Here is a 27,826-nt window from a genome sequence, read left to right as displayed (position 1 = left end):
CAGAACAGAGGGGGACAGGTGAGACCACGACAAGACAAGTGTGTGATGTCTCAGTGTCTCACCTGTCCTGTGGTGCACAGGTGAGTGTGTGATGTCACTGTGTGTCACCAGGGCCATCTGGTACACTGTGACCTCAGAGATCAGCTGGAAGGTGATGTTACGGTAACACACGCCAGGTAACCAGTGTTTGAACACCGTCTTCCCTTTGTAGAAATCTACGACGACACAAAACAAAGATCATTCAATGAAACTCTTTAAACTCTAATCAGAGAAAGAAGCATAAACACAGTAAAACAGTCCAGAACAAGAGAAAGTACTGTGTTCAACATTTTAATAAAGTAAAAGTACAACAAGTACTAGAACCTGATGATCCTGTGTTACTGTATTATCTTCTTTAGAGTAGAAAGAAGTAAACAAATGGCTCCCAACACAACCCGCTGTCTGGAGCGTTCATTTGCAGTTATTTTACGTTTTATTAACACTATTCTGCTTTATTGAACTCTGTTAAACACATAATACAATATATTTGGTATATATATATATGTAATGTTTGCAGGAAAGTTCAGAAAATACACTTTACAAAGATTACATTCAGCTAGTATTTGGTATCTGCTACATTGACCAGTAAACTTCTGGTTTCACAGTAAAAGTCTTCCACTACCTTCACATTAGAGGGCATTTATTGTGAAGGACATACAGGAAGTGATGGGTTAAAAAGCTCAGAGAAGTCATTTCTGTTGTTCAACTTTGAGATGAAAAGAAAATGCTAGAATTGACGGAAGGAATCAAGGTTCCATCATGTATAATAGTCAGTGTATAAACATGTAATAACTGGTTAATAACACTCTGTAATGGGCAGAATTAAGTCTATGTATTTGTTAACAACTTCAAGTGTTAATAAACTGATAATAAATGATAATAGGGTAAAACACAGCTATAATAATATTAAATGTCTAAAAACGACATCACAGATGTAAATTAAATTAAGATGTAGTAGACGTATGTAGTAGTGTTTATCTATGTATATGTAATATCTATATATAATATGTGTACCTTTGTAGAGCATGGAGCGGCGCTCCGGTCCTTCGGTGAAGCTGATGTTCACTCTGCTGAAGACGTTTCCTGCTGGAGGTTCCATCTGAAACACGACGCCGGTCTCTGGAGACTCTTTATAGTCTGAGATGTGGACTCTGTGGACAGGAAGTGGTTCTGAGGAGACAAAACAACACACTTTAAATACAAATATAAAATATTCACATGTTGATTATGTCAAATGTGCTTCTGGTATAAATGTCAAACGTAGGTTCTCCTCTTGAAAGACATTAAAATCCTAAATGATGTCCGTATTAATACGCAAACCTATGAAAATATAATGAATTTAGTTTATGAAACAAGGATCATTAATAATAGTGTTTAATAAAAACACTTCAATATAACTCAAGATCCTCAATCATTATATATAATTAATGGGTTTTATCTATTAAATAATAATAATAGGCTTTTTCATGTTATTTGGCCATACTCCTAAAATCTAATCTAAAATATTCAAATACTTAATTACAGAACAGCAAATGGTTAAATTAATGAAGTTTTAGGGTAAAATATTATAAGATTAATTTACATCATATGTACCAACACAAATATATATATTTTACAAAGAAGATGAACATTGAATGATGAGGTGATCCACTCCGAGGACTCCGGTGTCTTACTGGTGAGCACCGGGATGGTCTTGACGGGTCTGGACCAGGTCTGTCCCAGTTTCACCAGCAGTCCCACCGTGTAGCAGAGACCGTGGAAGGACGTGTTGAACACCAGAGGCTCACTGGTGTTCAGGAACTGGACCAGGATCAGTCGAGGCTCTCCGGACAGCTGAGCGGCGAACGCCGTCACGTTGTCCTGGAGGTCCGAACGCTCGAGTCTCGCTACGATCAGACCTTCATCGTTTAGAGACACCTGGAAGGATGTCACGCTCTGAAACGAGAAGAGTCTTCATCACTAAAACACTCTGAAACAAGAAGAGAGTCTTCATCACTAAACACTCTGAAACAGGAAGAGAGTCTTCATCACTAAACACTCTGAAACAAGAAGAGAGTCTTCATCACTAAACACTCTGAAACAAGAAGAGAGTCTTCATCACTAAACACTGAAACAAGAAGAGTCTTCATCACTAAACACTCTGAAACAAGAAGAGAGTCTTCATCACTAAACACTCTGAAACAAGAAGAGAGTCTTCATCACTAAACACTCTGAAACAGGAACAGAGTCTTCATCACTAAACACTGAAACAAGAAGAGTCTTCATCACTAAACACTCTGAAACAAGAAGAGTCTTCATCACTAAAACACTCTGAAACAAGAAGAGAGTCTTCATCACTAAACACTCTGAAACAAGAAGAGTCTTCATCACTAAACACTCAAACAAGAAGAGTCTTCATCACTAAACACTCTGAAACAAGAGTCTTCATCACTAAAACACTATGAAACAAGAAGAGTCTTCATCACTAAACACTCTGAAACAGGAAGAGAGTCTTCATCACTAAACACTCTGAAACAAGAAGAGAGTCTTCATCACTAAACACTCTGAAACAAGAAGAGAGTCTTCATCACTAAACACTCTGAAACAAGAAGAGTCTTCACCACTAAACACTCTGAAACAGGAAGAGAGTCTTCATCACTAAAACACTGAAACAAGAAGAGTCTTCATCAATAAACACTCATACAAGAAGAGTCTTCATCACTAAACACTCTGAAACAAGAAGAGTCTTCATCACTAAAACACTATGAAACAAGAAGAGAGTCTTCATCACTAAAACACTGAAACAAGAAGAGTCTTCATCACTAAACACTCTGAAACAAGAAGAGTCTTCATCACTAAACACTCAAACAAGAAGAGTCTTCATCACTAAACAGTCTGAAACAAGAAGAGAGTCTTCATCACTAAACACTCTGAAACAAGAAGAGAGTCTTCATCACTAAACACTGAAACAAGAAGAGTCTTCATCACTAAACACTCTGAAACAAGAAGAGAGTCTTCATCACTAAACACTCTGAAACAAGAAGAGAGTCTTCATCACTAAACACTCTGAAACAGGAACAGAGTCTTCATCACTAAACACTGAAACAAGAAGAGTCTTCATCACTAAACACTCTGAAACAAGAAGAGTCTTCATCACTAAAACACTCTGAAACAAGAAGAGAGTCTTCATCACTAAACACTCTGAAACAAGAAGAGTCTTCATCACTAAACACTCAAACAAGAAGAGTCTTCATCACTAAACACTCTGAAACAAGAAGAGTCTTCATCACTAAAACACTATGAAACAAGAAGAGTCTTCATCACTAAACACTCTGAAACAGGAAGAGAGTCTTCATCACTAAACACTCTGAAACAAGAAGAGAGTCTTCATCACTAAACACTCTGAAACAAGAAGAGAGTCTTCATCACTAAACACTCTGAAACAAGAAGAGTCTTCACCACTAAACACTCTGAAACAGGAAGAGAGTCTTCATCACTAAAACACTGAAACAAGAAGAGTCTTCATCAATAAACACTCATACAAGAAGAGTCTTCATCACTAAACACTCTGAAACAAGAAGAGTCTTCATCACTAAAACACTATGAAACAAGAAGAGAGTCTTCATCACTAAAACACTGAAACAAGAAGAGTCTTCATCACTAAACACTCTGAAACAAGAAGAGTCTTCATCACTAAACACTCAAACAAGAAGAGTCTTCATCACTAAACAGTCTGAAACAAGAAGAGTCTTCATCACTAAAACACTATGAAACAAGAAGAGTCTTCATCACTAAACACTCTGAAACAGGAAGAGAGTCTTCATCACTAAACACTCTAAAACAAGAAGAGTATTCATCACTAAACACTCTGAAACAAGAAGAGAGTCTTCATCACTAAACACTCTGAAACAAGAAGAGAGTTTTCATCACTAAACACTCTGAAACAGGAACAGAGTCTTCATCACTAAACACTCTGAAACAAGAAGTCTTCATCACTAAAACACTCTGAAACAAGAAGAGAGTCTTCATCACTAAACACTCTGAAACAAGAAGAGTCTTCATCACTAAACACTCTGAAACAAGAAGAGTCTTCATCACTAAACACTCTGAAACAAGAAGAGAGTCTTCATCACTAAACACTCTGAAACAGGAACAGAGTCTTCATCACTAAACACTGAAACAAGAAGAGTCTTCATCACTAAACACTCTGAAACAAGAAGAGTCTTCATCACTAAAACACTCTGAAACAAGAAGAGAGTCTTCATCACTAAACACTATGAAACAAGAAGAGTCTTCATCACTAAACACTCTGAAACAAGAAGAGTCTTCATCACTAAACACTCAAACAAGAAGAGTCTTCATCACTAAACACTCTGAAACAAGAAGAGTCTTCATCACTAAAACACTATGAAACAAGAAGAGTCTTCATCACTAAACACTCTGAAACAGGAAGAGAGTCTTCATCACTAAACACTCTGAAACAAGAAGAGTATTCATCACTAAACACTCTGAAACAAGAAGAGAGTCTTCATCACTAAACACTCTGAAACAAGAAGAGAGTTTTCATCACTAAACACTCTGAAACAGGAACAGAGTCTTCATCACTAAACACTCTGAAACAAGAAGTCTTCATCACTAAAACACTCTGAAACAAGAAGAGAGTCTTCATCACTAAACACCCTGAAACAAGAAGAGTCTTCATCACTAAACACTCTAAAACAAGAAGAGTCTTCATCACTAAACACTCTGAAACAAGAAGAGAGTCTTCATCACTAAACACTCTGAAACAGGAACAGAGTCTTCATCACTAAACACTGAAACAAGAAGAGTCTTCATCACTAAACACTCTGAAACAAGAAGAGTCTTCATCACTAAAACACTCTGAAACAAGAAGAGAGTCTTCATCACTAAACACTATGAAACAAGAAGAGTCTTCATCACTAAAACACTCTGAAACAAGAAGATTCTTCATCACTAAACACTCTGAAACAAGAAGTCTTCATCACTAAACACTCAAACAAGAAGAGTCTTCATCACTAAACACTCTGAAACAAGAAGAGTCTTCATCACTAAAACACTATGAAACAAGAGGAGTATTCATCACTGAACACTCTGAAACAGGAAGAGAGTCTTCATCACTAAACACTCTGAAACAGGAAGAGTCTTCATCACTAAACACTCTGAAACAAGAAGAGTATTCATCACTAAACACTCTGAAACAAGAAGAGAGTCTTCATCACTAAAACACTCTGAAACAAGAAGAGTATTCATCACTAAACACTCTGAAACAAGAAGAGAGTCTTCATCACTAAAACACTCTGACACAAGAAGAGACTTCACCACTAAACACTCTGAAACAGAAAGAGAGTCTTCATCACTAAACACTCTGAAACAACAAGAGAGTCTTCATTACTAAAACACTCTGACACAAGAAGAGTCTTCATCACTAAACACTCTGAAACAGGAAGAGAGTCTTCATCACTAAAACACTCTGAAACAGGAAGAGAGTCTTCATCACTCAACACTCTGAAACAAGAAGAGTTTTCATCACTAAAACACTCTGAAACAAGAAGAGTCTTCATCACTAAACACTCTGAAACAAGAAAAGTCTTCATCACTAAACACTCTGAAACAAGAAGAGTCTTCATCACTAAACACTCTGAAACAAGAAGAGTCTTCATCACTAAACACTCTGAAACAAGGAGAGAGTTTTCATCACTAAACACTCTGAAACAAGAAGAGTCTTCATCACTAAACACTCTGAAACAAGAAGAGAGTTTTCATCACTAAACACTCTGTAACAAGAAGAGAGTCTTCATCACTAAAACACTCTGAAACAAGAAGAGAGTTTTCATCACTAAAACACTGAACAAGAAGAGTCTTCATCACTAAACACTCTGAAACAAGAAGAGTTTTCATCACTAGCTATAAACACTCTGAAACAAGAAGAGCGTCTTCATCACTAAAACACTCTGAAACAAGAAGAGTCTTCATTACTAAAACACTCTGAAACAACAAGAGAGACTTCACCACTAAACACTCTGAAATAAGAAGACAGTCTTCATGACTAAAACACTGAAACAGGAAGAGAGTCTTCATCACTAAACACTCTGAAACAAGAAGAGTCTTCATTACTAAAACACTCTGAAACAAGAAGAGTCTTCATCACTAAACACTCTGAAACAGGAAGAGTCTTCATCACTAAAACACTCTGAAACAAGAAGAGTCTTCATCACTAAACACTCTGAAACAAGAATAGTTTTCATCACTAAACACTCTGAAACAAGAAGAGTATTCATCACTAAACACTCTGAAACAAGAAGAGAGTCTTCATCACTAAAACACTCTGAAACAAGAAGAGTATTCATCACTAAACACTCTGAAACAAGAAGAGAGTCTTCATCACTAAAACACTCTGACACAAGAAGAGACTTCACCACTAAACACTCTGAAACAGAAAGAGAGTCTTCATCACTAAACACTCTGAAACAACAAGAGAGTCTTCATTACTAAAACACTCTGACACAAGAAGAGAGTCTTCATCACTAAACACTCTGAAACAGGAAGAGAGTCTTCATCACTAAAACACTCTGAAACAGGAAGAGAGTCTTCATCACTCAACACTCTGAAACAAGAAGAGTTTTCATCACTAAAACACTCTGAAACAAGAAGAGTCTTCATCACTAAACACTCTGAAACAAGAAAAGTCTTCATCACTAAACACTCTGAAACAAGAAGAGTCTTCATCACTAAACACTCTGAAACAAGAAGAGTCTTCATCACTAAACACTCTGAAACAAGAAGAGAGTTTTCATCACTAAACACTCTGAAACAAGAAGAGTCTTCATCACTAAACACTCTGAAACAAGAAGAGAGTTTTCATCACTAAACACTCTGTAACAAGAAGAGAGTCTTCATCACTAAAACACTCTGAAACAAGAAGAGAGTTTTCATCACTAAAACACTCTGAACAAGAAGAGTCTTCATCACTAAACACTCTGAAACAAGAAGAGTTTTCATCACTAGCTATAAACACTCTGAAACAAGAAGAGCGTCTTCATCACTAAAACACTCTGAAACAAGAAGAGTCTTCATTACTAAAACACTCTGAAACAACAAGAGAGACTTCACCACTAAACACTCTGAAATAAGAAGACAGTCTTCATGACTAAAACACTGAAACAGGAAGAGAGTCTTCATCACTAAACACTCTGAAACAAGAAGAGTCTTCATTACTAAAACACTCTGAAACAAGAAGAGTCTTCATCACTAAACACTCTGAAACAGGAAGAGTCTTCATCACTAAAACACTCTGAAACAAGAAGAGTCTTCATCACTAAACACTCTGAAACAAGAATAGTTTTCATCACTAAACACTCTGAAACAAGAAGAGTCTTCATCACTAAACACTCTGAAACAGGAAGAGTCTTCATCACTAAAACACTCTGAAACAAGAAGAGTTTTCATCACTAAACACTCTGAAACAGGAAGAGTCTTCATCACTAAACACTCTGAAACAGGAAGAGTCTTCATCACTAAAACACTCTGAAACAAGAAGAGTTTTCATCACTAAACACTCTGAAACAAGAAGAGTCTTCATCACTAAACACTCTGAAACAGGAAGAGTCTTCATCACTAAAACACTCTGAAACAAGAAGTCTTCATCACTAAAACACTGACACAAGAAGAGTTTTCATCACTAGCTATAAAACACTCTGAAACAAGAAGAGTCTTCATCACTAGCTATAAAACAAGAAGAAACAGGAAGGAGGTCTTCATCAGAAACTATAAAACACTGAAACATAAAGATAATAATAATAAATCAAAGGACGTTGGCTCCATAGTTTAACCCTCAAACCAGTAAATTAAAGCAAACATCATAAAAACTTGACGTTCTGAAAGAATCTCAGTTAATGTGGTGAGTCTTAAAACATAGGTTCTCTGTGATGTCAGAGCAGACTATTACTCAGAATCATCAACTTCATGTACTACTTTATTGAATAGATATCTATCTACTATCAGAAACACTTTAATAAATAAACTTTCTTTATTATGCAGATGATACTCAGTTCTATCTATCGATCAAGATAAACCAACCAGCTCGCTAAACTTCAAGCAGTCTTCAGGACATAACAACCTGGATGAGCTGCAACTTCCTGATGTTAAACTCAGACTAAACTGAAGTTATTCTACTAGAAACCAGTTATCTGATGATATAGTTTCTCTAGATGTTATGATCTGCATCCAGCAGCACCGTAAAGAATCTCTGAGATATCTTTGATCAGGATTCGTCTTTTAACTCACAGATAAAACAATCTTCAAGGACTGACTTTTTTCACGTAACATTTAATAAATCAGGCACATCCTGTCTCAAAGAGATGCAGAGAAATGAGTTCATGCTTTTGTTACCTCTAGACTAGATTACTGTGATTCATTATTATCAGGCTGCTCTAATAAGTCTCTTAAATCTCTCCAGTTTCAAATCTGACTCCCCCTCTTCCTCCTCCTCCTCCTCTTCCTCCTCCTCTTCTTCCTCCTCCTCCTCTTCCTCCTCTTCTTTTCCCTCAGCCACCTAATTTTCCTTTTTCAAACGCATGAAAACAGAAGAAAAACAAACTAATAAAAACAATATTTCATCACAAGTCTCAGAACTCCCAGGCTCCCTGAACTCCCGACCGGGTCTGACTATTACCTGGTAAATAGTCCAGTCTTTTATATTTCCTCTTTATGTTTTTATATCGATCAATAAAAGCGTCTCTGACAGCATCGATATTAATAACTGGAGACGAGTTCTGCTTCTATCTGATCTCAGATCAGCTGATTTCCTGTCTGATGATATCTGCTGTTTCATTAAATGTGACGGAGAGTCGACTCCTCGCTGACAGGGCGAGCAACAACAACAACAACACCCGGTTTGGGACAATTATTTAATATTTATCTTATTGTCAACAAAATCCACGATGCGTTCACAAAGTCGGTTCCTCAAGGCTCAGTTCTTTTCTTTATTCGTATGCTTCCCTTTGGTCACCAAATAAGTAGATATAATGTAACTTATTATGCAAATGATATGCAATTCTTTCTGGTGTGTCTCGTGTCAACGTAATTTCAGTCAGAGCTACATTAGCATGCTAACATGCTCACAATGACAACGTTGATAACGTTTACTACATTCACCACCTTAGCTTAGCTAATGTTAGCACGCTAACACACTCACAATGACAACGTTGATAACAACGTTTACTACATTCACCACCTTAGCTTAGCTTATCTTAGCATGGTAACATGCTCACAATGACAACATTAATAATAACGTTTACTACACTCACCACCTTAGCTTAGCTAATGTTAGCATGCTAACATGCTCACAATGACAACGTTAATAATAACGTTTACTACATTCACCACCTTAGCTTAGCTAATGTTAGCATGCTAACATGCTCACAATGACAACGTTGATAATAACGTTTACTACATTCACCACCTTAGCTTAGTGTGTTAGCATGCTAACATTAGCTAATTATCCGTAAACACAGAGTCCAGCAGAGGCTGAAGACAATGTAATTCGTTTAAAGTAATAAGATCACATTATCATCCAAACAATTAATAATGCATTAACTAACGTATTATAAATATCAGAGATTTGGAGGGAATCAAAATTGTGCAATTAATGAACAAAGTGACAAATAAGATGCTTCCAGATGAATTTATGTTTACAAAACAAAAATGTAAAGTCAAAGGAGTTCATTTGTGGAACAGTTTTGAAAAGGAACTAAAAATGTGTACTGAATTACATTTGACATTTAAATATGTATTTATTCAAAAATAAGATGATGAGCACTGGTGTATACATAATTATTTTGTTTGAGACTTTTGGGGAATCTATAATGTTTAAATACTGTCTTTTGTTTCTTTGTATAAATCAGTAAACACATTAATAACAGTGAGCAGCGCTGACGGACAGAGATCTTTCTACATAAACATAACCAGACATCGTCCTCAGAGAGACGACAATAAAAACATCCACGCCGACTCATTCAATTCATCGCTGCTCTGCTGTCGCCATGGCAACAGAGATGAAAGGCCGGGTGAGGGGAGATGCTCATTATGTCCGATTCCGGCATCACCACGGAGACGATGCTGATGTCGTCGTCCGCCCGTGAACCACGTCCACACGATCAGAGACTATTTATTTAGGTCATTGATGAAATAAGACACTTAATCAATATTCATTCAAACAAACTGGAACAACCTGCTTCTATCAATCAACATCGACATTATCGTTATTCAAAAACATCTGTCTTCATCCTTCACCTGTGTCTACGTAGTTTGTCCAAGTCTATCAGAGGTGATTTACAAATAAAGTTTGATTGACTTCATGGCTATTGAAGGCCATGAGTTGTGGTTTAAAGTTCCAGAAAACACTGCGGCGATCGGATGATTTTACATCCATCAACTGTCAGTGACGAAGACGAACATGAACTGAAGTCACATATGAGGACATTTTTAATGTCTCTGTAGTGTCTCTTGGTGAACGGTTTGTATATTTTAAAAAACAATTACTCCATATTTTTGTGTGTTTTCCCACAAAAGACAAGCAACAAAAATTAATTTCTGCTCCTTAAATGAATACAGTCTTTTCAAATATAAACTTCCAACTTCACCGTTCACAGCTTCAACAAAACTACTTAGTTTGGTTTAGACAACTAAACTACTCAGGTTTCGACAACAAAACTACTCATTTAGGTTTCGACAACAAAACTACTCATTTAGGTTGAGACAACTAAACTACTTAGTTTGGTTGAGACAACTAAACTACTCAGTTAGGTTTAGACAACAAAACTACTCAGTTAGGTTGAGACAACAAAACTACTCATTTAGGTTTCGACAACAAAACTACTCATTTAGGTTGAGACAACTAAACTACTTAGTTTGGTTGAGACAATTAAACTACTCAGTTAGGTTTAGACAACAACACGACTTAAGTTGGTTTAGACAACATAGTTAGGTTTAGACAACTAAACAACTTAGGTGTAGACAACTAAACTATTCAGTTAGGTTTAGATAACAAAACTACTTAGTTGGGTTGAGACAACTAAACTACCTAGTTGGGTTTAGATAACACTACTTAGTTAGGTTGAGACAACTAAACTATTTATTTAGATTGAGACAACTAAACTACTCAGTCAGGTTGAGACAACTAAACTACTCAGTTAGGTTTAGACAACTAAACAACTCAGTTAGGTTTAGACAACAAAAGAACTTAGTTAGGTGTAGACAACTAAACTACTAAGTTAGGTTTAGACAACTAAACTACTTAGTTTGGTTGAGACAACAAAACTACTCATTTAGGTTGAGACAACTAAACTACTTAGTTTGGTTGAGACAACAAAACTACTCATTTAGGTTGAGACAACTAAACTACTTAGTTTGGTTGAGACAACTAAACTACTCAGTTAGGTTTAGACAACAACACGACTTAAGTTGGTTTAGACAACAAAACAACTTAGTTAGGTTTAGACAACTAAACAACTTAGTTAGGTGTAGACAACTAAACTACTCAGTTAGGCTGAGACAACTAAACTACTTAGTTAGGTTTAGACAACTAAACTACTTAGTTTGGTTTAGACAACTAAACTACTTAGTTAGGTTTAGAAAAATATGGTGTTTTTTGTTAAAATTCCTACTGAACAAGTCACGTGACAAATAAATAAACGTTGACTTCTGGTTTCACATGAGGAACAATCATCGGTCTACTTTGTTGTTCTCACAGCCAGCAGCTCTTCACAGCTACAAATAGTAGATGAGAATAAATAACAATGGATTATATTTAATCAGTCGCATGTTTTGTGTGTTAAATCAAAGTAACTAACCATTAATTAGAATATTTCCCTCTGCAATGTAGTACAATTATAAAGTAGCATAATGAGAAAATACTCAAATAAAGAATCTTAAAACTTACATTTAAACTAGAAACCAAACAGTGAAAACCAACAAAATCGTCATGAGAAACACGCACACACACACACACACACACACACACACACACACACACACACACACACACACACACACCTCTGTATGAGTGAATGAATGGAGTATTTGACCCTGTGTGAATGAATGGGTGGGTGGGGGGGGGGGGGGGGGGGCCTCAGGCAGCTGCCAACATTATCATGCAAACCTCCAGCTTTTCGTTTTCTTTAGGTGGGGGGGGGGGGGGGGGGGGGGTGGTGCTTTGGGCCTCTGACAGATCCAGCCAGGAGAGGACGGGGACCTCCAGAGTCCATTAGACTATGAATGAGCTCCACTCTGACGGCTAAATGTTCACTTTTCTCCATGAGGTTTGGTGTGACCGACTTCATGTTGGTTTTTCTAAATAAAGAACAGATCTGTCAATCATCGGCTGCCACGTCTGATGAAATTAATATAACATTTTCTGGAAACAACAAATAAATCACCAAAATCAAGTCACCGGCTTCTGCCAGAGCTTTCTACCACATTTGCTGAAGAACATTTCCCCCCAAAGCACTGAGGAAACTTTCACACTTTCTGAAGTAAAGACTGTTCTTTGTGGTGCTGAAACTGATAGCAGTTGTTCTCTAACGTTCCCTCCACCTCATTTTTAAAAGAGAAAACAAGTCCACTTTGGATCTGTGAACCTGTTTTGCCAAAGCAGACAAAGAATGAGCCCAACGAGGTCACCGTGCTGGCATCAGCCAACGTCTCTCAGTCCTGTTTGTGGGGCAGCACTCGAGCAAAATGTTCACGTTTGTCACTGAAGTCTGGAGAGACTCGAGAGGTGTTTGTGTTTCTTTGTCTCTACAACAGATGATTGACAGTTCTCTCCTTCATCTTTAAAACAAGGGCTGAAAACGTCACATTGCTTCTATACAAACAATAAAAAGGTCCACTTACTGTCATCACAAACATCACAGTTTGCTCAGTTATTTTTGTCAAATGAAATAATTAATTTTCACAAAGTGCAACACTAAAGGAAGATATTCACTTTTCTCAATGAAGTCTCTTGGAGCTCAACAGGTGTTTGTTTGACAAAGACTCAGTTTCTTTATTTCTTTTCTGTTACCGACACTTATAGGTCAATTGTGACTAAATGATTGAGTAGTAATTAGTTATTGTTTTATTGATAATGAAAATGATTTCTATTTGGGTGCGCTAAACAAACAAATCATTTTGAGGTTGTTTTTCTAAACAACAGCTATTAAAGGGTGTGAAATGTGAAGGCAGTAATCTTCCAAATCCTGCTGTAAACCTCTTAACCACTGCTGGGAGTAAATCAGATGCATAATAGAATATAATAAAGTACAACGTCTATTTGAATTAAAGCTTTACGGAGAGTTTAAAACAAAAACTGCTGTGTAACGTAGTTGATAACCCAACAACAGGCAGTTTAAATAGCCGTTTAGATTATTACTGTCAGGGTTAATCCTCATATGTTAAAGTGCACCAATAATGAGAGAATACAATCCATGAGGTTCAACAAAAATAATCTGAGGATAAGAAAAACCTACCATGTCACTAACTAAGTTAGTGACAACTTAAGTAGTTCAGTTGTCTGAACCTAATTTAGTAGTTTTGTTGTCTGAACCTAAATAAGTAGTTTAGTTGTCTCAACCTAACTAAGTAGTTTAGTTGTCTCAGCCTAAATTAGTAGTTTAGTTGTCTCAGCCTAACTAAGTAGTTTAGTTGTCTCAACCTAACTAAGTAGTTTAGTTGTCTCAGCCTAAATTAGTAGTTTAGTTGTCTCAACCTAACTAAGTAGTTTAGTTGTCTCAGCCTAAATGAGTAGTTTAGTTGTCTCAGCCTAACTAAGTTGTAAGCTGCTTCCTGTCTGCTAATGTTATCCTGAGGATAGTTTAAATGTTCTTCTTTACGTTGGTTTATCACCAAGTCTAAATTTAATTTCACTAGTAGCTGTTTTGAGTAACTGAAGTCCGATTTGATTGGTTGTTTATCTGATGACCATATGACCATCCTGGATTATATCCAACATGCTGATACTTCAAACCTCATTCTCTTCATGCAGATAAATGAAGATATTTTTTCAAACTGTGTAGATCATGAAGTGTCTCCTGTCATTAACATATTATTATGTTATTAACTCAATGCTCTTATAAATGTATACATGAGGTAACAAATCAACGCCTCCTCAAACAACTGTTCAGATGATTTCATTAGAAAAGTTTCTCCAAATTTTTCATGTTTTCCTCCTAAACTCCAGCAACACATATCAATTTCAGCTTGTTACATGAATACAGACTTTTCAAAATAAACTTCTGGCTTCACAGGACACAACTCTAGAAAATAAAACCACTTCTTCTACTATCGACCTTTGAAAGCTCTTATTATGACGCTAAGCTTCCAGCTGATTTTTTCTTCTCTCAGAGGACCTCTGTCTCTTTAACAAAGTTTAGTTAGAACGTCTTCTGAACTAAAGAACATCTGTTAGTGACGAGCACGTTATCATTGATCACATGTTTGATGCTACACAGCAACAACAACAACAACATGAGTCTCTCTCTACCTGATCTCTACTGAGCATGTGCAGACCAGAACTACACACCTGTAGTTTTGTTTCTGATAACATGGTGACGTCTGCAGGAGGAGAGCTGGCTAATGTTAAAGATTTTAATAATAATACCAGAAGATGTCAATAAAGTGAATATTTCTGGGTTTTCCTCAACACTTTGATTCCTTCATTTAAAAACAGATGTCAGATTACATTTTATAATATTGTCAATTCATTGTACTGTGATACTGTCTGTATGCTGTGGATGTGGAACCATGTTGTTCTTCAGACAGACGAGTGTGTGTCTGTGTGTGTGTGTGTGTGTCTCTGTGTCTGTTTGTCTATGTGTGTGTGTGTGTGTGTCTCTGTGTGTCTGTGTGTGTGTCTGTATGTGTGTGTGTCTGTGTCTCTGTATGTGTGTCTCTGTGTGTCTGTGTGTGTGTGTCTGTGTGTCTGTATGTGTGTCTGTGTCTCTGTATGTGTGTGTGTCTGTGTCTCTCTATGTGTGTGTGTGTGTCTGTGTCTCTGTGTGTCTGTATGTGTGTGTGTGTCTGTGTGTGTGTGTCTGTATGTGTGTGTGTGTGTGATCCTCAGTGATGCTGACAGACTCCGTGAGGCTGCAGCCGAGTGACCCACTTTCTCCGCCTCACAAACGGACCCGCGGTGCCACAACGCATCTCCTCATCCAGCACCGACACACACACACTTCATCCAGCATCGACACACACACACACACACACTTCATCCAGCACCGACACACACACACCTCATCCAGCACCGACCCCCCCCTCACAGAAGTCGTCCGTTAACCCGGATCCATCCGATCCGATGCGTCCCCACAACACAAAGCCGCTCGTTTCGCCGCTCCGCCTCCAGCGGCCGTAAACCCTCCACATGTATCCGAAAACAGGCGTCCTTACCTGGGGGAGGCCGAGCATCCAGAGCGCGAGCAGCAGTGGGGGGAGCATGGTGCGTGATGGGCCGAGAGAGAGGCTCTAATCCGGGCTCTTCCTCTCAGTCTGCTGCGCATCCAAACAATGGCGACTCTGCTGCTGCATCGGAGCGCGATGCTCAGAGGTTCGATTCCGCTCCGCTGCTCTTAGCTGCTCTTCATCATCTTCTTCTTCTTCTCCGTTATCATCATCATCATCATCATCATCATCTTCCTCTTCGGTCTCTCCGCTCGAACCGGAGCCGCTGAAGATTCAGAGGGAAACAGGCCGGGCTCCGGCGTCCACGCCGCGGCCTGAAGACGAGCAAGAGGTCGGTGATGATGAAGTTGCTGCTGCGTGGCCCCGCCCTGCGCTCCTCACACCGGGTCCTCCCTCTCTCCCCTCCTCCTCCTCGTTATCCTCCTTTCCCCTCTTCCTCATCTTTCTATCACTGGAACTGACTGAGTCTCACTCACTTCACTGCTTCATGTTTCTGCTTCACTTGAATGAGTCCTTCATGAAGCTGCAGGATGTGTTCAGCTCTGCTGCTTTCTTTATTCACATCAACTCATATTGTTTTCTCTGGAGCTTCATTTTTCAATCTCTGCTTTTTATTTTGAAATGGATCTGAAGCTGTGAATCTGTTTGTGTTGTTTTTAGCTGCATCAACACTTTCAGTCCCGCCCATGGTTTAAAGCGACTGGTCCATCTGACTGTCGATCAACAGATCAGCATCTCTGTGAGCACATGCAGCATCTTCCTGTGTGTAGCTGCTGATCCATACATGTGTCACTTTGTTTCTCCTTCACTGAGTAGTACTTTTTAAAGTAATAAGACAGTGTAGAAGTACTCTGTTACAGTAAAAGCACTCATTATGCACAATGGAGCATTTCAAAGTATTATTTTATAGTATTATAGACCTATTCTGCTTTTCTGCTTCATCCCTCTGCTTCAGTGTGTTGTGTATATATTTCTGTTCATCACAGTTAAAAGGTGACATCCTGACAGAGGCTCGTATTCTGAGTCTCTGTTCAGGGATTCTGGTTTAATAAGTGCGATGTCTCTCAGTGGACGACAGGCTGCAAGGTGCTGCCTTTGACTTCCAGTTGGTGGGCGGAGCTCTTCATGGTGCTGGTCACCTCAGCCAGTTGTACTTTGTATTGGTTCAGTGGAGCTTGTATACTGAGGTGGTCTTCTCCTCTCCACCCTTTCTTCTTCTTGGACAACCTCTGTCCCTTCACCTCCAGGCCTGCACCGCCAACTCCACCTGCCCCGTGGCTGTCGGACTCATTGCGTACTGATAGACGGAGGCTGAATGGAGAAAAGGCAAACTCACGGAGGACCTTCTTAACTTCCAAGCTCTTCTTTCCACTTTTTCCTCCTCTCTACTGCTAAAGCTGCTTTCTTCTGCTCTAAAATCCTAACCTCTGCTTCCAATCCTAAAAAACTCTTTGAAACTTTCTCTTCACTCCTCCAACCCCCTCCCCCTCCTCTTACTTCCTCCCTGATGATTTCGCCAACTTCTTTGACAAGAAGGTAAACGATATCAGATCCTCCTTCTCTCAGCCCCCCTGTCCCTGTCCACCCTCTCCCTCCCTCTCTCAGTGTCCTTGTCCACCCTCTCCCTCTCTACCCTCTCCAGCTCTTCCCCCTCAGCTCTCCCTCCCCTCTCCGTGCCCCATCTTACCCTATCTTGCTCCCCTCTCCCCTAACGAGGTCCTCAACTTGTTACATCTAACCGCCCCACCACGTGCTCCCTTGACCCGATCCCCTCCCCTCTTCTTCAGTCTATTGCGACTGAACTCCTTCCTTTCCTCACCCACCTCATCAACACATCTCTTGTTTCAGGATGCTTTCCCACAGCTTTCAAGACTGCCAGAGTCACCCCCCCCCCCTTCTGAAGAAACCATCACTTGACCCCTCTGATGTCAAGAACTTCAGACTGGTTTCTCTTCTACCCTTTCTATCCAAAACACTTGAACGTGCTGTCTTAACTCAACTGTCTTCCTATCTCCACCAGAACAGCCTCTTGGACCCCCACCAGTCCGGGTTCAAGGTGGGTCACTCGCCTGAGACAGCCCCCCTTGCGGTGACAGAGTCGCTTCACGCCGAGAGAGCGAACTCTCTCTCCTCTGTCCTGATTCTCCTGGACCTGTCTGCAGCGTTTGACACGGTGAACCACCAGATCCTCCTCTCCACCCTCGAGGGGATGGGCGTCTAAGGCTCTGCACTCTCCCTGTTTGCATCCAGCCTGACAGGTCGATCCTACCAGGTGACATGGAGGGGGGCCGTGTCGGAACCACGCATGCTGACTACGGGGGTTCCACAAGGCTCAGTCCTGGGCCCCCTTCTCTTCTCGCTCTACACAACATCTCTGGGTTGTTATTCGCTCGCATGACTTCTCTTACCATTGTTATGCCGATGACACCCAGCAGGTCTTGTCATTTCCCCCTGGTGACACTCAAGTGGAGGCACGCATCGCTGCGTGCTTGGCTGACATCTCGAAGTGGATGACGACACACCACCTCAAGCTCAACCTTGACAAAACCGAGCTACTGTTCCTCCCGGGGAAGGATTGCCCGCACCGAGACCTGTTCATCACCATTGATGATACCGTGGTGACGCCAACTAGGACTGCGAGGAACCTGGTTGTGACCCTGGATGACCAACTGTCGTTCTCAGCAAACATTGTATCGGTTACACGCTCCTGCAGATTCCTGCTCTACAACATCAGGAGGATTCGCCCCTTCCTCACTGATGAGACGGCGCAGGTGCTTATCCAGGCTCTTGCCATCTCCCGCCTGGACTACTGCAACTCACTACTTGCCGGAGCCCCGGAGTCGGCCATCAGACCTCTGGAGCTTGTCCAGAAAGCTGCAGCTCGTCTGGTGTTCAATCACCCCAAGTTCTCCCACACAACTTCCCTTCTCCGTTCTCTACACTGGCTCCCTGTAAGAGCTTGCATCCAGTTTAAGACTCTGGTGCTAGCCTACAGGGCAGTGAAAGGAACAGCTCCTTCCTATCTCCAGGCCATGGTCAAGCCCTACACCCCCGTCCGACCACTTCGCTCTGCTGCCTCGGGGCGATCGGTTGCCCCGTCGCTCAGAGGTCCCTGCGGCCGATCGACCGCACGGCTGTTTCCTGTCTTGGCCCCACAGTGGTGGAATGAACTCCCCACTGACGTCAGGACAGCAGAGTCGCTGCCCATCTTTCATCAGGCTGAAAACTCACCTCTTCAAGAAGTACTACCCTCAGCCTTCCACTTAGAACTTATTGTAGTCGTATTAGTTTGTTGCACTTGTTGTATATGTATTAGTTTGTTTCTGTACTTTGGCTCTGGGTTATGCTCTTAGATGCTTGTTTAAAAGGAGAGATGTACTTATGACTTCTGGTGACTAGTACTTCTCTTGAATACCGATGTTGAATACACTTATTGTAAGTTGCTTTGGATAAAAGCGTCTGCTAAATGACTGTAATGTAATGTAAATGTAATGTGTTTTCTGCTGGAATGACGTTTCTTGTATTTGCTTCTCAGACATTGTAGTGCTCCAGCCTCTCTGCGCATTAGGTCTAATGTGAGGCGTGAGAACTCCTGCCGGGTCATGGGGGACAAGGTCTTGGGGTCTCCACTTTCAATCCCAATGTCAGCAAGAACAGCAAGGTCTCTGTTGATCTCTGAGGCAGATTTCAGGGTCTCTTTAGGTGGTGGCTGTTCAGCTTCGGCTGACTGCAGTGACTGAGGTTGCAGTGGGGGAGTGTCCAGTGGTGGCCATCCTCCTGAGGTGTTGATCTGTGTGGTGGGGGTGAGACCAGAGCTGACTGATGACTCATCATCCTGAGGATCCAGTAGAGAAGTGGTGCTCAGTGAAAGGGGTTACTGGTCCGATCCATTATCCTGAAGCAGATAGCACAGGAAGGTGGGTCGTGGTGGGGTCACTGGTGGTATGAGGACTTCTGCGATGGATTCTCCCTGGGGAGGTGCTGCAAGGCTTGAAGGTCCTGGTTCAGGCATCACCCAGTCTGGCTCCCTTGGTTCCGGTGTGATGTACTGGGGAAATCTCTCATTGGTAGGGATGGGAGCTCTCTCCATCCGGTGCCGTGAGTTGACAGCTGGACCTGCACTGTAGGGTCCTTGAGGTGTGTATCCTATGCCTGGTCCCATCACTGCTGTATCGACAGGGGTCAGGTGAAGCCTATATTGGGGGTGCACCTGAGGCCTGGTATAATTGATCTGTTTTCTATGATCTGGGTTACTTGCTCTTGGTCTGAGCTTTTGGTTCTTATCAGTACTAATATCTTACCCACAGTAATACCGGGCTTATCTTCCTTCCTCTCACTGAGTCAAATTACAATCTTTCCCGTTTTGTCCTCCGTAGTTTAAACAATAACCTGGAACTTGCCTGTTTCTCACCTCACTCCTCCGGGGATGACTGTCGTGGGTCTGCTGTCCCCCGATTCTCTCCTCCTGTCCCAAACCCTTCAGATAGTCCTCGTGCTGGATCTAGAGGGACTGTTGCTACTGCAGGATCGCTGCACAAATGCTCCAGCACTCGTGAAAATGTCAAAGCAGTCCACCATCCACGTATGAGTCTCTGCCACAGTACTTGTGGAAACTCTTGTTTGTTTTAGATTTATGAATTTTGTGAACTACCAAAGTCTTTGATTCATTTCCAGCTCGTCCTGCTGCTGCTCTAAGCCCCTCCTTTTAGAAGTTCACTCCAAGCAGAAGAGTTTTCTTATTTCTGCTCTTATTGTCTCAGTGTTCTAGAAAACACCTCGTTCTCACTGCCATCTCCCTCATTCATCAGTGTCACTTTATTTATTTTACACAATGTACAATTTTCATAATAATACATTTTAAATTCCTTAAAGACGCTCTGCTAATCTCCACAGTATACCTGCTAGAAATACTAATGATGCTATCATAGTTATTACACCACACAGTAACAACTTTCATCTGTTGTCTCAAATCAGCCTGAGAGTTCTCAATTTTGTCTACAATATGACTCTCATCAATACAGTCACTTACTTTCTATTAGCAACATTTACATGCAGTTATTTACACTAAAGCGCGCCCTCTCGCCATCCAAAAGGCCCCTTAGCGAGGCATCCTTCTGTCCTAAACTGGGCCTTAGCGAGGCATCCTTCTGTCCTAAACTGGGCCCCTTAGCGAGGCATCCTTCTGTCCCAAACTGGGCCCTTTAGCGAGGCATCCTTCTGTCCCAAACTAAAGTGACTCATGTCAGCTGTGTGAACTCTCTTCTTCATCAGCTGCTTCAGCTTCATGTGTTGGACAACATCGCCATCTTGTGGACAGACGGAGCAACAGCAGCTTCACAGGCTTCAGTTACATTTAGAAAAGATGATCAAACCGCCTTTTTTCTGTTTTTGTAAACTGAATCACAGGTTTTAAACACATAAATACAGGTTTTAAACAGACTCAGGAGTCTCTGTGTTGATCCAGACAAGGTTTATTAAGTCTAAACATGGTGGATTTTCATTCAGACCTGGTCTTATGTGGTCTAGATTCTTTTATTATTATTGGTAAACTGTTCTGTTTGATTATTAAACTGATGTTCAGTAACAGATCTGAGAACAGATACTTTAATGAGACACATTTAAAATCAATAATCACATCTGAGCAGATGAAAGATGTTCAAGTCTCTTTGTGGTTGTTTACGAGGAGCCATACTATTACAACTCAGCATCTTTTTACTAAACAAATTACAACTACCAACAGTCATACCTTAAGGACCTTAATGCTTTGTCACATATTGTCAGATAAGGACAAATAAAGGCTAAACTGAGCTTTTAAAAGGAAGTGCCTTAACTAGCTGCCGCTGACACATCTTGAGCTCTTTCTCGCGGACGCCATCGAGGAGACTACGCTGCGTTCACAGTGGTGTGTGGAAGAAACGTCAGATATTAAAGTGTGGTAGCTGAACGGCCCAATGTGTCATAGTTTATTGCACTTTTACTGTGATTCGTGCCAGAGGCTAAAACAGCTCGCTAAACACAACTGTGTCACTAGCGTCATTTTTTAAACTTGCATTCACGTGAATATGGTGTATAGAAAGTGTTGAATCATAATTCTTGTGGTGCCCACGTTACCTGAAGGCAACGTGGTTGAGGACGGTCCTCAGCCTTCTTTGTTATGCTGTCACTCGTGATGACACGCCCCTCTCAGTTGATGCCACGCCCCCCACGCTAGATCAGGGTGAAAATAAAAAAGATTTGAAACTGAAAAATGTAAGAACTCAAATATCAAAATATACATGAAAGTGAAAAATTTAAAAAAAAAATGTATTCAATTCCAGAACTGAATCAAAATTATATTCAACCCAAAATAACTTTTCATTGAATTATTTTTATTTTGAATACATTGCTGTATTTTTCAACTTTGAGGTTCAAATGTTTTTTTCAAATGAATCAAACTTGTTACCTGGATTTAGCTCCACACAGACCAGACAGAAGGACAGAGTGAAGGTACACAGGACCTACACTTCCACTGTTATTAGCCCGGGTCCAGTGTAAATGTGTAGGGGGGGTACAGTGTGTGGTCATTGAAAACGTGTTGTGATATATGTTCTTCACAGAAAATGAGCCAAGGCCACTGAGTCTGAGTAAAAACAAATAAGTAATCGTATCATTTTTCTTTTGCTAAAAAATGAAGATGTGTCCCACAGACCCGAACTCCATACAAGTTAAAGGGTTGAAAAGTGAAGCGTTGAACTACACCATGTCTTTGAATAAAACTTTATTAACTTGATGTCAGTTTGAACTTCAACAAACATTTCAAGAAGTAAAGTTTCTTCAATTTAAATATTCAGACAAAAACAGAATCTCGTCAGTCCACCTTAAAACCTAAACACCTACAGAAAGATGATCACAGGAGCTGGTGGGGAATTAATCAAGTCACCAAGTGATCAAGTCATCAAGTCACCAAGTCGAGAAGTCACCAAGTCGAGAAGTCATCAAGTGATCAAGTCACCAAGTGATCAAGTCACCAAGTCAACAAGTCATCAAGTCACCAAGTCAACAAGTCACCAAGTCAACAAGTCACCAAGTGATCAAGTCACCAAGTCACCAAGTGATCAAGTCGAGAAGTCATCAAGTCACCAAGTGATCAAGTCACCAAGTCAACAAGTGATCAAGTCATCAAGTCACCAAGTGATCAAGTCACCAAGTCCAGAAGTCATCAAGTCGTCAAGTCATCAAGTCGAGAAGTCATCAAGTCACCAAGTGATCAAGTCATCAAGTCACCAAGTGATCAAGTCACCAAGTCAACAAGTGATCAAGTCATCAAGTCACCAAGTGATCAAGTCACCAAGTCGAGAAGTCGTCAAGTGATCAAGTCACCAAGTGATCAAGTCAACAAGTGATCAAGTCGTCAAGTGAAGAGATCGAGGCGGATGCAGTTTTTAGAGCCAGGTGACCCAATGCATGATGGGAAATGCCTGGCTGTCACCAGATCAGAGAGCTGATTGGCTCTCAGATTTGACAACAAACCCTGTGTGTGTGTGTTAGTGTGTGTGTGTTTGTTAGTGTGTGTGTGTGTTGGATGACTTTGTTCTTTAAAGTGACAGTAGTGATGTCTACAAGTGGGTTTATATCATATATTCATATATACAAATATTCATATACAGTATATTCATATATACAGTATATATATATATATATATATATATATATATATATATACACACACACACACACATACTGTATATACAATATATATATGTAATAAAATAAGAATGTTATAAAATAAACCTTGTATAATAGAAGGTAATAAAATAGAAGTAGACTGGTCACAGCAGGACGTCCTGCAGGACCGACGGATGGACCCCGTTCTCCTCCAGACTCCTCATGAGTCTCTGGACCGTGGAGGTCTTCCCTCCACTTCGTCTCCACTGAACCAGACCGGCCAGAACCGCTCCATGAGTACTAAGACGGTGGTCGGACTGGCACCGGAACAAGTCCTCCGCAGACAGACCCAGATCCATCAGGACCGACTCCCACTCAGACCCGAGCCGGGACGCCAGCCGGGACAAGACCCGGTCCGAAGGAACCTCCTGCAGAACCGGGTCGGGGAGCTGGACGTCTGCAGAGACCAAGAGGGACATTTAGTGGTTTCAGGTCTGAAGATACTCTCAGAAATATTATTCATATAATTATTATTCATATTATTATGAATAATAATTCTCTGACAGTACGCATAAACTTTATGTGTACTGTCTCTTTAAGGCTGACGGTCAGTGGGGGGGTGGAGCTGTCTGCTCTTCTCTGATTGGACGACAAGGAAAAAAATACTCTCAGCTCTTCTGTGTTTTTCTTTCAGGTCACTGTGACACAGGAAGTCACCTGAACCAGTTCAGAACCAGTTCAGAACCAACACAGAACCAGTTCAGGACCAACACAGAACCAGTTCAGAACCAGATCAGGACCAACACAGAACCAGTTCAGGACCAGAACAGACGCCTTGTCCTCTGAACTTAATGTTTCGGTCACTAAATGACTTCTTACTCAGTTTTTAGGATTTTTTTTCAGATCCTGGTTTTATATCAGAACCAGAAGAACTAGAAGAACCAGAAGAAGGGTTTTAGGCTCTTAAAGAGACAGTACACCACTAACCCAAACCTCCATGTTTTAATGTTCTCTCGTAAAATAAATCAGATTTTTATTTAGCTGTTCATCTGTTCACCATATAAAGACACAGGACCTCCTCTGGTTCTGGTCTTGGTTCTGGTCCTCTTTAGACCAGTTTACCTTCAGGAGGAAGAATGTGATCAGAAACATTCTTCAGCTTCAACACAGAGGGTACATCCCAAGTCTCTTAATGTCATCCCCGTTTCCCTCACTTGGGTCCTTTCCTTGCGTCTTAGTCCCTCCCACCAGGGATGCATGGAGGAAACCATGCGAGGAGAGAGGAACGAGGAGATATGTTTTAGGAGACATGAAACGTCCTTTCCTCAGTTGCGTCACGTGAAGCGACGTCTGTTTCTGATGACGGAGGATCAGCTGATCACAGCTGGATCAGCTGTCAGTCGGCTTTAACAGCTGGAGAGACTTTTGATAAGTTAGTGTGTGTTCACATGATCACTGTACTTAATAACAGTAACTAATAATACTAATAACTAATAAAGACACACAGTAATCACCACTGTAGAGGTGTTTCTCTCTGTAGTCTGTTAACAAACTGTGTCCTGTGTTCTGTTCATAAGCACAGGATCCATTTCTACCGGCGGAATGCGATCGTCTTATTGATGAATTATTTGCATCTGTACGTTTTGAAATTCAGATTGTGACGTCATTATTAAATAACCCAGAATATGATTATTGTTTCTCTTAAATTATAAAACTCATCAAACCCGACAATCAGGAATGAACAGCCTCACGTGACTGAATGAAATGATACATGATGTAAAAAGTGTTTAGTCTCTCCAGCTCTCTCTCTCTCTCTCTCTATATATATATATATATATATATATATATATATATATATATATAAATAAATGTTTCGTCTCTCCAGTTCCCTCTGACTTTAATTGTTTCCATAATAAAAGTTCAGATCATGAAAACACAAATCTTTCTAATAAATGTAGGAAGTTGTTTGTGGTCCTTTTGTTGTTCAGTCTACAATGAACATTTATTTAAACCAGATGTTGAATTAGAAAACGAATCAAATATAAAGCTTGAGTTTAATCTGTGATCCGTCTTCACTGTTTACATGTTGAAAAAAATCTCATCAGTCCGATCGGCTGCAGCGTCCAATCACATGACTGATGAACAATGAGGGGGCGTGTCGGCCGTTAAAACACTTCCTGGAAGTCTGTTCTCGTGGGTCCTCCTCATGGCTCCTCGGAGATCCCTCCTCCCTCCTCCATCCTCGCTCCTCTGAGCTACATTAGAGCTTTGGGACGGCCGTCAATATGGCGGCGCAGAACAACTTCTGGTTCAAGCGAGGATCGAGGAGCGAGGAAATGAGAATTAAGAGACTTGGGATATACCCAGAGACGCAGAAGAAGATTCCTGGAGAGCAGGAAGAGGAAGAGGAGGAACTCCTCTTCCTCCTTTATCTCAAAATCGTATTTAGTTTTTCTAAATGTATTTTCAGAACTTTTAAGAGTTTTTACAGAATTATAAATAATATTCTTAAATGTGTTTTAAATTATAATCTCAGAATTATTATTCATATTAATATGAATAATAATATTATTAAATGTGTAACTTATTTTAAAGATGTTTTCACTTTTAAATTAATCTAAAGGTTTTTTACATATTTTAACTGTGTCAAAATTCAGACGTTATTTTATTTTATTAAATTTAAAATGTAATTTCTTTTTAAAGGTGATGATTTATAAAATGACACATTATGAACTTTTATTTTCTTAAACTGCACAGTTCTGATAATTATTTTTTGTTATTGTTTTAAGAGTGACAGATGTTTTATTTTCTTCTTCTTATGTTCACATTAATAAACATTTCTCCTGAACATGTTCTCACCTGCAGCGCTGGGTCCTGGTCCTGGTCTGGCCTGGAGCTCCAGCAGCAGCTTGTCTCTGACCCAGCCGAAGTCCTCCAGGGACCGCAGGAAGCAGCCGAAGGCCCGGGGCCCGCGGACCGGAAGTAGGTCGAGCAGCCTCCGACACCGGAGCGTGTCGGAGGGCTGAGCCTCGATGTCCTCCACGTGAGCCTCCGTGAGCACGTGCTCCTGGAACAGAAACGGAACGATGGTGTCGGTGACCAGCAGCTGCCCGGACAGATACAGCCGGTGTGTCCGCAGCAGAGCTCTGTGTTCCGGGTCCATTCTGAGGCGCTGACCGCTGGTTCCACTCGTTAAATCATACTAGTTAATTCATGACCAACTAACTTTATTATTCACCACGGAAACTAGTCGTGCTAGTCCGGAAAACGACTGTGCGCTGAATGTTGTTACGTCCGACTGGAAACACGTCAGCGGAACCAATGTCCAACCACTCAAGTCTCCCGTGAGATTTATTCCATTTCTGGAAATCTTCTGATTTAATTCAAGCATTTAGTTATTGTTCAACCAATTGAATTAATACAAGTTAATTATTATGGACCAGTCTTCAATTCGGCACACATATTATACACCAGGTATCACTCCTTCTATTCCTTTTCTTTAAGAAAAGCTCAACATGTTGTCCTGACTAGGTCTGGTTTCAAAATGGTGCTCATGAGCTAACGTTAGCAAACAGCGTAAGCTAATGCCAAAATGAAGACTTGTATTAATATGAAGGCTACTTGTTCTATTAAATACATGCCGAATTCACCAGAAGAACCAAACGTTGCCATTAAAGTTAATATTTGTTTTCTACTCAGTGAGTCCAAGAAAATATTCATGTACTCCTTAAATTGATGGATATGGAGTTCGGCTCACTATTTCCCTTTCAGTAGAAAAAGTCACATGTTGTGACAAGCACAACGACATATTTAATGACGGATGAATTTAAATGACATTTTTAGGGAATAATATTCAACTCTGCGTACATTAAACATCCAATAATATAATGACAAGGAACAAAATGAAGGTTTCTTACTGAGTCCTGCTCCCACAGTGATAGCTGGCAGATAGCTGATCCAATTTTATTATATAATATATTTTTATTGGTGAGTGAAATTTATGCCGAATCTACAAGAATACCCGAGGTGTTCAAACGGGCTCATGTGTTTCAGTTGAACTGGTGTTTGTATTTACTGAGTCAGGATCAAACCTTAAAATGAAAGATATATGAATGGAGATCTTTTCTTCATCCCATCCTGGATCTGAAGGTATTTTGGTATCTGTAGGTCTGCAGTGTCATCTAATTAGTTAACGAGGGTGAAACTAAAATAACCTTTTAAACACAGCTGAATAAAAAGTGAGACGACGTCATCAGTGGATCAATAAAGCGACTCTTCATCAGGATGAAGCACCATAAAAAATATTTATTTCTGATCAACGTTACAGAGAAAAACACAGTGAGACACAATCAATAAATACTGTTCATAATCAATCACTGCACAGCTGTGATATGTACAAAGATCTGCTTCCATGTTCAGTAATAAACATTTATTTATATATTTGAGTTATATTTAGTTTTTGTGGATTTTTGTACTTTTTTACTAGTTAATATTCTTTACTGTTTAATACTTATTTATAATACTTGCTGCTTTTGTTTCTTTTTTACCATGTATCTTGTTGCACTGTCCACTTTGCTGCTGTGATCCTGTAAATGTCCCCACTGCAGGACCAATAAAGGATTATCTTATCTTATCTTATCTTATTTACGCCCTTCAATGATTATCCCTCATTTTAAAGTGAAGACAGATAGAGGGACATTATGAGACA

General features: G+C 40.3%; 2 protein-coding genes across 3 annotated transcripts in view; both read right to left on the bottom strand.

Moving 5' to 3' along the window:
* The window catches only part of ptpro (protein tyrosine phosphatase receptor type O), a 45,617-nt gene extending 29,791 nt beyond the window's left edge, over positions 1-15,826 (bottom strand). The window contains exons 1-4 of the mRNA XM_076111255.1: positions 15,463-15,826; positions 1,713-1,974; positions 1,054-1,209; positions 63-215 (exon numbers count right to left, since the gene is read on the bottom strand). Of these exons, the coding sequence (XP_075967370.1) occupies positions 63-215; positions 1,054-1,209; positions 1,713-1,974; positions 15,463-15,510 (619 nt within the window). The 5' untranslated portion in view covers positions 15,511-15,826. The remainder of the gene's footprint in view (positions 1-62; positions 216-1,053; positions 1,210-1,712; positions 1,975-15,462) is intronic.
* A 6,388-nt stretch (positions 15,827-22,214) lies between these two features.
* cradd (CARD and death domain containing adaptor protein) lies at positions 22,215-26,400 on the bottom strand. 2 transcript variants are annotated; one of them, XM_076111260.1, is made up of 2 exons: positions 25,978-26,400; positions 22,215-23,575 (listed from the first exon to the last, which is right to left on the bottom strand). In XM_076111260.1, exons 1-2 carry the CDS (start codon positions 26,279-26,281, stop codon positions 23,283-23,285), a joined length of 597 nt encoding a protein of 198 aa, XP_075967375.1. In that variant the 5' UTR covers positions 26,282-26,400; the 3' UTR covers positions 22,215-23,282. The 2 variants fall into 2 exon arrangements, 1 of the variants encoding a protein (XP_075967375.1); XR_012959305.1 differs by lacking the exon at positions 25,978-26,400 and adding an exon at positions 24,176-24,921 and having other exon boundaries at positions 23,438-23,575.
* Positions 26,401-27,826: the final 1,426 nt, after the last annotated feature.

Source organism: Anarhichas minor, unplaced genomic scaffold (genome assembly GCF_050575085.1).
Source record: "Anarhichas minor isolate MPS153535 unplaced genomic scaffold, ASM5057508v1 ptg000044l, whole genome shotgun sequence".
In the NCBI taxonomy this organism is placed as follows: domain Eukaryota; kingdom Metazoa; phylum Chordata; class Actinopteri; order Perciformes; family Anarhichadidae; genus Anarhichas; species Anarhichas minor.
The sequence above is the reverse complement of the archived record's forward strand: the minus strand, read 5'-3'. Positions and strand labels throughout refer to the sequence as shown.